We start from the raw sequence: 12,480 nt of genomic DNA, 5'->3' as shown, positions 1-12,480 counted from the left end.
AAATCCCCACCCCAACTCCATCCCCTCCCTGCCCCCAGGGGGTGCAGGAGGGGTGCAGGATGCAGCAGGAGGCTCAGGGCAGGGGGTTGGGGTGCAGGAGGGGTGCAGGGTGTGGCAGGGGGCTCAGGGAAGGGGGTCGGGGTGTGGGGTGCAGCAGGGGGCTCAGCTACAGGAGGAGTTTGGGGGGCGGGTGCGGGCCAGCCACTCTGGGAAGCAGCCGGGACCTGGGGGAGGGGGTGCCACAGGGGTCTGTGTGTCGCCCTGGCAGCTCCTTCAAGTACCTCCCCATAAGCTCCCATTGGCCAGGAACAGGGAACCGTGGCCAATGGGAGCTTCGGGGGAAGTACCTGGAAGAGCAGCCAGGGTAACACACAGACCCCTGTGCCCCCCCCTCCACCCTCCCAGGTCCCGGTCGCTTCCTGGAGCAGGACAGAGGCAGGGCAGGCAGGCAGGGAGGGAGGGAGCCTGCCCTGTCCCCGGTGTGCGCCGAGCCGGAGCCACTCTAGGTAAATGCTGGAGGGGGTGGGGGGGCCATGGGGAGCTGGCGGACCGGAGAAAATAGCCCAGCCCGCGGGTTTGAGACCCCTGTTGTAGAGTGTGAGGCTACATTAACAACAATGTATTAACCCTTGAGGACTCAGCTGATTGCTAGTTCTTCATTTAGTAGTAAGGCATTCGCTGGGAAATATACCACCCTCTAAATTCACCACCTCAACCAAGCTGCACAATCATCATTGCTGTGTACAGTATTAAATTGTTTGTTTAAAACTTATACTGTGTGTAGTTTTTTGTCTGGTGAAAAAATTTCCCTGGAACGTAACCCCTCCTATTGACATTAATTCTTATGGGGAAACTGGATTCGCTTAACATCGTTTCGCTTAAAGTCGCCTTTTTCAGGAACATAACTACAATGTTAAACGAGGAGTTACTGTACTTAGGTTAAAGACGTACTGGAACACATTAAAAAAAATTAGACATTCACACCTTTACATACTGTAGTCATAATAATTCCTGTAGAAGCTGGGAGAAAAACTCTTGGAAAAGATTTTATATGGTCACCTCACACATAAATATAAAAACCTAATTGTCCATTAACTCTTTGATGCTTAAAGTTGGGGTATCCTGCTGTGAAATGCGCTGCTGGACAATTAATGGTTGGTAATATCCAGTGGTGGCAACACAGTCAGTGACTGGAACTAGGAGCTAATTGTAAATATTTTAAAATCACTACTGTACAGTTACAAACTTTGGTTTAGTTATAATATGGATGATACCTCAGTTTACAAAACAAAACGTGTTATATCAATGTGTCCAGTAAACATGAAAAGAAGAGACATATTATATACATATGGAATGCGATAATTCTTTATGACATCTCAGTGTCTATTTTAAAGTAATCTTCATTCCAAAAAAGATGTCATGCATGCTTATAATGTCACTTCTGGTTTTTTTGTACATTCTTGTCATGAAATAATTTAAATGCTATATTTCGCATATACAATTTCAAGCTGGAATACTTTTAATTCTGCATATTTTGCAAAGGAAAGAAAGTTTTTAATATAAAGAAAATTTTCACACATTAGTTCAATATACGAACTGATGTAATGTTTGTAATCCAGAATCCAAACTCTTATTAACTAGCTTCCAAGTCAAATAGTGACAAAAAATCAGCAATATGCCATTTCATCAACATTGGTATATTTATGGAATCTACATAAATGCTCTAGAGATCGATATTGCTAAAAGAAAACTGTATATGCATGACCAAGCAAAATAATGCTTAAGTTTACACAAGATGCTTATCTCATACATTTACTGCTTTGCTTCAGCAGTACCCACCACCATTATCCATCTCCTGGAATTCTATATTTTTCAGTACTTTTTTGGGGGGGTCATTCTCTCTTTCTCCCCTCTTCTACTTCCGGCTGTTCACCTGATCTCTCTGGGGCATCTGTTCTTCAACTTTTTCCCTTTTCACTGCTTCCTCCTCTCTTGACTTCCTATGATCCTCAAGGCCTTTACGCTTCATGTTCAGGCCTCTGTTCTCATGTGTACCCCAAAACTCCCAAATTTCTAATCTTGCCACAGGTGGCTACTACTCTGCCTTATCCGTAAAAAGGGCAAACAGCAGACAAAATTTGACAAGTTCATTTGGTGCTTTACTGTTACTTTAAATTAGTCAGGATTTCAGTACAGTTAACATATCACCCAGTTCTGAAGGTTTATCAAGTGTACATTAACATTTTTATGGGCATTTTTCAGTATTCTATTAGCAGCAGCCATCAGTTGACACATTTATAGTAGAGTTGTAAAATACTGAGATGAACTACTTTCTGTTTTGCTGTGAAACTTTATGAGTGTTTTGCTATCACTTAATCAATACTGACAGATTGACAGAAGTTATCTCAGACAAAATGAGTACCTATTACTTTCAATAGGCAGAATACCTACAATTCAAGATAAGCCCTAAATTATAAATAAACATGAAGTTTTAAAAATGTTTTATATTTATTTCATATCAGCAACTGTACTGCTGTGCCCAGTTGTCTGAGACATTTCACTTTAAGTTCTTTAATGGAGCATTAAATAAGGCACAGTGGTCCATCTACTTGAGAGACAGAGAGAGAGAAAGAAAGAGAGAGAGAGAGGGCAAACAACCAAAACTGAAAATATAACGCACAAGTGGAGATTCAGTAAAATAAGCTAGTTAAAATTGCTCTTAGAAACCCAAAAGAATATTATAATTGTTACAATGTCATCCTGATTTATGAGGTACTGGTTCATATTTGCCTGGTAAAAAGTCATATAATGTGAACAAAACATGATATTGTTTTATTATTGATAGCAATATATTCTTTACGTGTATTTTACTAAATATTAATAACCATATAAACTATCTGTAGAGCCTTAATTTCCAACCAGTCATTTATCAATGAGAATAAAGGAAGACACACACTATAATGCATTATCACTCAAAAACATATAAGCTAGAAAGCATCTGAAATATACACTTGGGGTTCCTAATCTGCCTCATTTTGTACAATTTAACTGAAATATTTCTTGCATCAGATCAACTCAATATATACCTGAGTGAGAATCACTTTTCATTTTACCTTTGCAAGAAACACTATGAGCTTATAAGAATATTTAAGAATGTTGAACACTCTCTAAATGTTGAATAAATTTCTATTTACATACAATAAATTAGTATTTACTTTATCTCAATTATCCTGTATCAATAAAAGAAAAAGAACTTGTTTCAAATCTCAAATTAAGTGGATCAAAGCACCAGTTTCCTTACATTCTACCAATTAACACTATCAGTGAAAATTAAGAACACATACCTATGCCTCACCACCTGTTTGCAAAGAGCTCCTAAATAACTCATATGACTACCTCTCACAATTCAATGCTTATAATATACCTTTATGGCAAATATTTTAAGTGTGCAAATGAATACTTACTAATATCATTTACAGAAATTGTTCTGTAGTATTAATCTACGAGATTTCAATGTGCTGACTACAAGTAAACAGAGGAATATCAAAAGAAAAAAATAAAACATACCTTGCTATGAGGGTCAGCAAACATCCTTGTGAAGATTTCACACAATCTTTTCAATTCAACGCGACTGTTAAAATGATGTAACAATTAGTCAACTATGGGCTACTGTAAGGAATTCTTTTAAAAGGACACAGACTGGATACTTCAAGCCCAAAGTTCAGGTTAAGAGGTTTTGAAAAATACCTTTTCAATAGAAATATTTCATTTTTGCTTAAAATCTAATATGAAGTTTAACTTCAGTTTAAATATTCTTAAGCACTATTTGCAACCAAAATAACACAGCATTGTACTAGCACAGAACAACCAGTGAAACGGACTACAAGCCCAAGTGAAAGTGGTAGCTATTAAACATCTCAAATAATACAGGTCATTTTAAAATTTTCAGTTTTAATAATCTAATGTTAATACAGATAAAATTTATTTTTAAATATGACAATCCAATAATGTCCCTTTATAGTAACACTTATAAAACGTTATATAACCAAAACATTGTTTAAATTTCCACTTATGACAACTAAAATATGAAACAGGGTATATTTAGAGACATTCTTAGTCTTTAGGGATATGTCTACAAAGCAGCTAGGAAGGTGCTTCCCAAAGCAAGTAGACAGACATGAACTAGTTCTGCTTGAGCTAGCATGCTAAAAATAGCAGTGTAGCCATGAAAGCAATTGGTGGAGGCTCAGGCTATCCATTCTACACACCCAGAGGGACAGGTGGCATTGTACTGTACTCAAGTGGCGAGTCCAAGCCACAGCCTGGCCCGCTGTGACCACACTGCTATTTTTAGTGCTCTACCTTGAGCGGAGCTGGTGTATGTCTGTCTACCTGTGCTGGGAAGCACCCTCTCAGCAGCTGTGTAGATATACCCTAGAAGTATCAAATAGTTTCTGCTGAACACAGGATTGCATCTCCAGTTGACACAAATTAGGACTCCACAGATTAGGAATTTTTCTGTCTTGTGGAGCTCTTGGTTTAAATTTGGTCTCTAATGCTATTAAATAAGGACTTCTACCCCTATTTATTATTTCTTTAGTGCCACCAATAATTTCAACACCGTACAAGGTTCCCAGATAAAAATTATGTTAAACTAGAACATATATCAGTAACTTAAAGATAAAAATATTACCGGGATGTTGTAATTATCCCCCATATAAGCAATACAAACCCAGAAAAATAAGAGTGAAGAGTAAATTTAAAAGAAATCGAAACATGTTAAGGTATGGGAATGCTGTTAAGTAAACAAAAAAACCTTAACTCTGCTTTGTAAAGATATCATTGTGATGACTAACAATTATGAATACTGCATTACAGTCCCAGATTAAACTAAACTGATTTTTAAAGACATCTGATCATTTTTTTTAAATGTTTCCATCATGGTGTCATTACAAGGCAGAGATAAGGTTCTTTGGGTGCCTTAACTTTGTATTTACATATTTTAACATGTTTGGATTTTTTTTAAATTTAATCTTAAATCTGAATCTCTTATGTTTCTACTGCTTGTTTTCTGGGATACTTACATGTAATGTTTTTCCTCACCTTACTAATATACAGTCAAACTTAACTACAATTTAATCTAAGTTCTTATCTATGATTCACTTTTAAAAAAAACCTTCATACTTGCTCACTAAACAAAAAATCCCACGAATAGTGTTAACCATGTGGTATTTCTATTGATTTGAAGATCTGCAGCATAACCCCAAGATCTATATTTTATTTAAACTTTTCTGACCAGATTAACCAGCATGCGCTGGATGACTTACTCACTTTGGAGGAGCACAAAACAGACAGAACATACATACCAGCTTTTCCCTCCTTCCTGTCCCTTCCCCAATTTCCCCTTTCTCCTATGCTCCAAATTCCCCTGCACATCGCCCCTCAATACTTCCCCTCCTGCTCTCCTTGTTGAGTAAATCTGGTACAAGGGTACTTAAAAAAATTTTTTTTTAAGACTAACAGTCACTTTTGCCATTATTTTTCATAACTGAGCATTTCTTCTTTAACAGGAGCTAAAGAATAGTGTTCTTCTACAAATAATTTCTTCAAGATATGCCCTTTTCAAAATGGCTCCCATCTTCTATTGGACTCAATGAAACAACAGCCACAGCTGTCCTAAGCTGCCTTTTTGAAGTAACCACTAGCTCCCTGAAAATAGTATAGTGTAGGCCTAGCTTGACAGAAGTAACTTGCCTCATTTCTTACTGGGCATGATTGGGAAGGTGAATGGAAAGTTAAGTTGTAAACAGAGGCTTGACAAGCAGTATGCTGGAGTCGGGATGTCTGTACTAGCTAAAATAAGCAGCAAAACCTTAATGATAGTGACAATGGACAAGATAAACCTGGAATGTGAAGATCATGTTCTGCATGAACAGCACATGGACAGAACATGCTGCACAGGGATTGGTTCCTGCAAAATAACCAAGCCAATCCAAAAATATGTGATGTGATGTAATGTATAGAAAATGCAATGTAACGTGTAAATGTATATAAAAAGAGGTTTTCTGTGCAACTCTGGATGTGTGGTACGCCCTAAATCCAAGCCCTATGTTTGAGTCTGATTAACGCGGTGTAGCTTTGCTGTATGACAAATACAGGAACCTGAACGACAAAATCTGGTGTCAAACTGAGTGATTTGGATCCCAGAGAACTGGATGAAGTGTTCTCCCAGAACTAGACAAGGTGTTCTGGATAAGCCAAGTGGAAACACTTTCAGAGGGAATCCCAACACATAAGAATCCTCACTCTTCTGTGAGGGTAGCTTGGCTTAACTCTCCATTCTGAGCAATGGGAGATGATGGTAATTTCCAGAATTTCAACTCTCGATAGCCTAAGAGTATTGGGATGAGGGACAAGGATCTCTGGTACTTATTGTACAGGTAAAAGGGTTTAAGCATGTTTCCTCCCTGGTTTGAGGCCAGTTTTTGCAGTTTCTTCTGTGTCTGCAAGTACCTTGTCCTCCTCCTTGCTAAAAGAATTTGTCACTGGTGAATTTTACACAGTTCATACAGTTTGATTTGTGTGAATCTAATATCTAGATCTACATTCACAGGTTCCTCCAGGCTACGTCAATGAAAGACATGGACCTTGCTCTGGGCATCCACAAATGTGTATGCCAGGAAAGTAACAGCTAAGGAAACCTTACTTTGGATAAAGTCAACATTTTCAGCAAGTAAAAACTTTAGGTTTTTAGCTGTGTTTCTGAAAAATTGTCCCAAGAAAGCAAGAAATTAGATACTTTTTTTTACATGGTGATAAGTGATGCACCTAATCTTATAATACATGCCAAGAAACTGATCATAATCATTTTTGTCCATTTACAGGATAATGCAAAGAGATCTCACAGAAACACTGCAATCTGCATTATTTATTCAGAAGAATATACTACTTTGCTTATTTCAGTAATTTGAAATTCCAATTCTACTTGTAATACAATGAAGGCTACATCAACACAAAGCTGACTGAGAAAATGAGCGTCAGCTGCAAAACAGTGGCCCTGCTCCTCCCCGCCCCCGCAGGAAAACTGTTCTTGTGTAAAAGACATTTTCTTACCTTAAAGTCCTCTGATTTTTTAATAAATTCTGTAGACCTAAAAGACCTTCTTTTCTTTCTGACCAGTTGGAACTAGCACAGCGATTGAGGACCTCTGCCACATCTTCTGTCTGCCGCATATATGTAGGTATGCTGCCATTGCGAGAGCTGTATGATCTTTCTGAACAGGCACTGGATGCATCACTGTTGGCATCATCATCGGAGTACATTCCATACGACTCGTACCTCCTTCGTACAGGCTTTTTCTATCACATACAGACTCCCAGATTAGCAATGATCACAAAGAGGTGTCAAACTTTGTATTTGCACAAACTTAGATCTATACAAAGGCTAACACCTTCACTGATCACCTGCATTGACGTTATGGCTCCAATTTCATTGTTCTACAAGTCAAGCAACATTAATATCTTAACGCCAGATTGATTATATAGAATTCCAAAAGTAAAAATGAAGCAAATAGCACATGACAGGTTATCCACCTAATCAATTTTCTTCTGCATAAGTTTTACTTGTGAAAAATACGAATATTTATCATAATAGAGGGAGAACAGAGATATTGAAATTTAGTCATGTCACTCAACCTTACACAACTTCAAACAATATTGAGTTTAAAATGACATTTTCTATTACTTCTTTATTTATATTTAGTTTTGTACAATCTTAGTACATACTATATTAAAATGTTAAACTATCAGAAGTAAGGGGAAAACAGTGGATTTCTATACCTTAGTCCGTATGTCTCCTAAGAGCTGATAGCAGTAAATTATTAAAGAGAAACAGAGAAATTGAGAACATTGAGGATAATTGCCATGTATTAGAACTATAACTAATTTTCATTATGGTATCACCTGTCAGTAGAAACAGTTTTTTTTTTTTAAATATATTGAAGACAATGGCTATTAGCATGCAACTTTATTTATTCTTTGTCCTCACTATCGCTGATATAAAATATGTAACACTGCCATATCATGCATTACCAATAAGAAATTTTACCCCATGTATACTTTTCCAGAAAAATACATCATAATATAATTTTTTAGGTCTTCACAAACCAAGATAAGACACAAACTTCCCTGCTTAAAGCTTTCTGGCTCTCTTATAAAATGGTAATTCATCTTGAGGACCCTGTTATGTACAGTCAACTATCTCAGCACCAACAAAACCAATGTTCCTGGTTTTGGAATTTTTTGTCAAAATGTTTTCCCCCCTTTTTTTTATTGTGGAAGTTTTCTGACCAGCTCTGCTCTCAGCATCTGGAAACTTCCACCCAATTCTGGAATTGCAAAGACTCCCTATAGAAGCAAATTACTAGAATGCCTTATAAGAAGTAATTTTAAAATACAAAAAAACAAAAACAAAAAACAATAAACACCCTCCTCCCCCCCAAAAATAACCAAAAACATGAAACCCAAACAGGCCAAGGGATTAAGAAAAACAGACTTATCACCCTAGAGGAAAAAAACCACACCTCTGCAAAAGAAACCTGGTATTTTTTTTGGGGGGGGAGGGGGGCTTATTAATTACATGTTAGAAATAACTTGTTAAAGAGCCACGTGAATCACATGATCAAGCTCTGCAGAGATACTTCTTTAAATTCAACTGATCCATGATAGCCCAAAAAAGTTGCCAAATAAACGGCAATGCAATAAATCTGCCTCGCAATTGAAATGGTAGTGTAGCAGTTCTGTGGGGTGGGGGAGTGAATTAGGTCCATTTACATTACAAATATTTTATATTTACAAATAGATGTCATGACATTGGAGTTCTACCTTTTCAAGAACCTGAAGAGGGATAGACTCCTGTACTGCATCAGAGCAAAATAAACTCAAAGCCAGATTCTCATCCAAATGGATAGTCACTACCAATCAGAGCAAGACTGGGGACCACCCATACCGGGGCATTGCTACAAGAAGTTATGGTGGATAGACGTACAGATGACATTTCCTTCTCCAGTGGCTGGAGAGGCATTCCTTATTAGTGTGATCTCCTAGTACCAGAAGCACAAAACTGGAAGTTTCTCATTCAGGTGGGCAGCCTTCTAAAACCTCAGTGAGTGAAACAGTAGCAGAAGACAAAATTCAGGAACAGACATTCATAAACCTGACTCCCTGCAAGACACCACCCTCCCATCACACACACGGACAAACCGAATCTTAATTGTTCTTATCCATGAAGCTGACAGAAAGTTCTGCACTATCAGAGGTACTGGACAGTTTCTGAGTGCAGGTAGCCAGGATTTACCAAACTGTCAGTCACACTCTGAACAGTTTTGCTTGACAGGATTTCAGATGCAATGGAGGAAGGGGAGAAAATTTTCTTGACTTCTATCTCAGCCAAGGTACAGGTATAGGAGTTTTAAAAAGCTATGATACAATAACTTTGACTCAGAGTGGTTTCTGCCAACCTATGTCCTCCAAACATTTAATCTATAAAGCACAATGACCGATGAAAGTAATGGATAGGAAAGAAACAAAGCAAGGAGTCATTTAACTGATGATTTTATGAATATAAGTGGCGTACTACAGGCCCTCGACAGAATGGGATTTCAATGCAAATTACTTTTCCTTTGAGAACTCAAAACTGGATCCAACAGTATTTAAATGCTTGCAGTTTGTTTGCACATTGTTTAAAACACTATTTAAAAAAAACAACACCAATCTGTCTGCCATAAAACTGTGGAAGTTCCACACAGCAGTTAGATACCTTGGCAACAGGTGCCTTAAATACGTAACATGCTAAATACCAACTTGAGACAAAACACAGTAGACCTCCTTTGATTTCAGGTTAATCTGAATTTGAACATTTGCTAATGTGAAATTAAGGCTAACAAAATACAGAAACAACAAAAAAGTAAAATATGCCTAGACCTGACTTGATTTAACAGAGGAAGAAAGTAAAGAAAATCCCTTCAAAATATTAAATCAACTTCTTATTTTTGGGTGGTTAAAGATATCGAAGAAAGGTAAATAAGTAGGACTAGTTGGAAATTCACTAATGGAACTTCTTTCATCAGAAAGCGTCAATTAGTTGAAATTGAGACATCTGTGGGACTGTGTCCATTTTGTTAACATTCCGATGGAAAATCAGGCACGTTTCCAACAGAAACCCACCTACCTGTTTTTCTGCCAGCTTGTTTGCTGGGCTCCTTGGCAGCCCAGCTGGAGATAATTGTGGAGCCCAGACTTCCATGCCCCTGGCTCCCAGGCTTGCAGCTCTTTGGCAGCTCCCGCTAGCTTGCCTAATCGGGCACTGCAGAGCTGGGGCCTCTTGAGGAGGTGAGCTGCCAGTTCCCTGTCTGACTGATTCACCCCCTGGCCAGCTCCCCACAAAATATTTTAAGTTTTTTTACTCGATTCTGCTACAGAATGGAAATTTTTTCAAAATCTAGAATTCTTCATGGAACAAAAATCTCAATGCTGCTTAGCTCCAGTAAACAGGTTCTTCATTTTTTGTATAACAGGCAAAATACATTTAGATACTAGAAAGCATACGATAAATATGACGTTACCAAATTTATATGCATATATATTTATTTTCCGGTTGTATTGTGCTGATCTACAAGGTAAACAGGTGTCCTATTATCCATGTTTTAATAAGTTTAAAGTTGTGGTATCAATTTGACAGTCATTATCATGGCAAATTCCAAACGGATCTCCTTGCAGACTGAGTACCATGTGGATCGGTAAACTTGACAATAGCTGGGATATCAAACTATAGCCAAGTCTGTCTTCGAATAACAAGTCTGCCTTTTGTTCTACAGAGTTACAATGGCAGAGCAACTTAACTTTCAACATTTGTTTTTATTTTTTAAATTTCTGTAGTTAACATAATTATGAGCCAAGACACAGAAAATGGAAACCAGACCCAAAGAATCTACAATCTAGAGAAGATATTGGAACAGTTTCAGATTTTGGACACATCACTAATTTGCTTGTTCAGAGCTTTAGTTTTTATTCAACGAGAAACAAATTTCAATCACTCGTCTTTTATTACACTAGCTGTTCATGCTATCATTTAATCAAAATTCCACTTCAATGAGCTAGCTCAGGTAAACAAATGTAATTTCAAACCTAAGGAACTAAACCTGCTTCACAGTTCAGAATGCATATAAACACTATAAATTGTATATTATATATATATCTACATAAGTGATCACATAATTCAAAGTTTATAGTCTACTTAAAATGATAAATGGAGGATTCTTACCAATGCATCTGCTACTGCTTCTTCTACATCAGAACCTGTGTTCAGAACTCTCATAGCACTAACCGATGATGACAATCTACTTGACTGACTGATCCCAAAACCTGTACCTGTCATAACAGAATAAGAAAATAATAAAAATTTCAATCTGAAAAGCAACATGGAAAATAGAATTTTAGTCACTTAAAAAAACCCAACCAGAAGGATAGTAAATGACAAGTGCTCTGATCTACTTCAATTCTTTTTTTAAATTTTCAGTTAAATGAAATTATGTGGCAATTACTTGATTTGTATTTCTGCAGCAAAAGAATGGGAAAAATAAACTAAAATTAATCAATGATTAAATAGAATATTTGATAAATATTTGTACTATGAGAGAAAGGAATCAAGAGACTCAACTGAGGTGTCGGGACTGCACTACAGAGCTATTTTTCTTTTGAAGAGCACCTGTCAAAATATATTAATCATTTTGGGTTTTTTTAATTATTTTTTTAAATAAAAAGCAAATATAAAAGGAGGTCTACCAACAGTGCTATGTTAGAGAACTACATGCATAAAAAGTGCTACAAATACCAAATAATAAGAAACTAAAATAAAATACATCTGCCAGTAAAAATAACTATAAATACATTATTGTGGGGAGTTGGGGGGGTGGGGGGCGCGGAGGGTTGACCTTGGGAAAGAAAAACTTGCAATACGTACACATCTACCTTCATTATCAAAAACACAGAACTCAAATTAATGTAAATAATGGTTTTTAAAAATGGATTGTAAGGAAAACCAAATGGGAAAAAATATCCAGGATGACTGCACAGATGACAGCAAAGTGTACTCATCCTTCACCTGTAGCCCCATATACTTCTGGAGTGTAGAGGGCACCAGTAGATCTGGAGTGATGCCTGGAAGCTGCAATAACAGGATCATATAAACCCTATCTATTATTATGGAAGCAAGATACAGTGATAACTGTATAGATAAAAGAGAATACTTTTTAGGAAACAGATGTAGCAATAGTGCATGAAATAGAACAAATTAACAGAGAAAACATGAAATAAAGTTTCAGAAAACAAGTCCTTCAACTACATAACAGTGGCTTATTGTACAGAAGCCAATTCATGCTGAAGAAAATTAAAAGCCAACATTCCTTTTTTTAATTCAAAGCAA

At 37.1% G+C, this 12,480-nt stretch overlaps 1 protein-coding gene across 46 annotated transcripts in view; it reads right to left on the bottom strand.

Annotated features, from left to right (window-relative positions):
* CLASP2 (cytoplasmic linker associated protein 2) overlaps nt 1-12,480 on the bottom strand; it is a 271,237-nt gene that overhangs the window by 70,669 nt on the left and 188,088 nt on the right. For 22 of the 46 annotated variants that reach the window (XR_012157456.1, XR_012157457.1, XM_073333055.1 and 19 more), the window contains 5 exons: nt 12,160-12,222; nt 11,320-11,426; nt 7,839-7,862; nt 7,114-7,358; nt 3,568-3,631 (listed from right to left, as the gene is read on the bottom strand). Coding sequence is in view for 44 of the 46 variants with exons in the window: in XM_073333055.1 (XP_073189156.1) it covers nt 3,568-3,631; nt 7,114-7,358; nt 7,839-7,862; nt 11,320-11,426; nt 12,160-12,222 (503 nt within the window). In the remaining 2 variants the exon portion in view is untranslated. The remainder of the gene's footprint in view (nt 1-3,567; nt 3,632-7,113; nt 7,359-7,838; nt 7,863-11,319; nt 11,427-12,159; nt 12,223-12,480) is intronic. The other 24 variants (XM_073333029.1, XM_073333048.1, XM_073333038.1 and 21 more) reach the window with 4 other exon arrangements.

The sequence above is a fragment of the Lepidochelys kempii genome, chromosome 2 (assembly GCF_965140265.1).
Source record: "Lepidochelys kempii isolate rLepKem1 chromosome 2, rLepKem1.hap2, whole genome shotgun sequence".
NCBI lineage: Eukaryota > Metazoa > Chordata > Testudines > Cheloniidae > Lepidochelys > Lepidochelys kempii.
The sequence above is the reverse complement of the archived record's forward strand: the minus strand, read 5'-3'. Positions and strand labels throughout refer to the sequence as shown.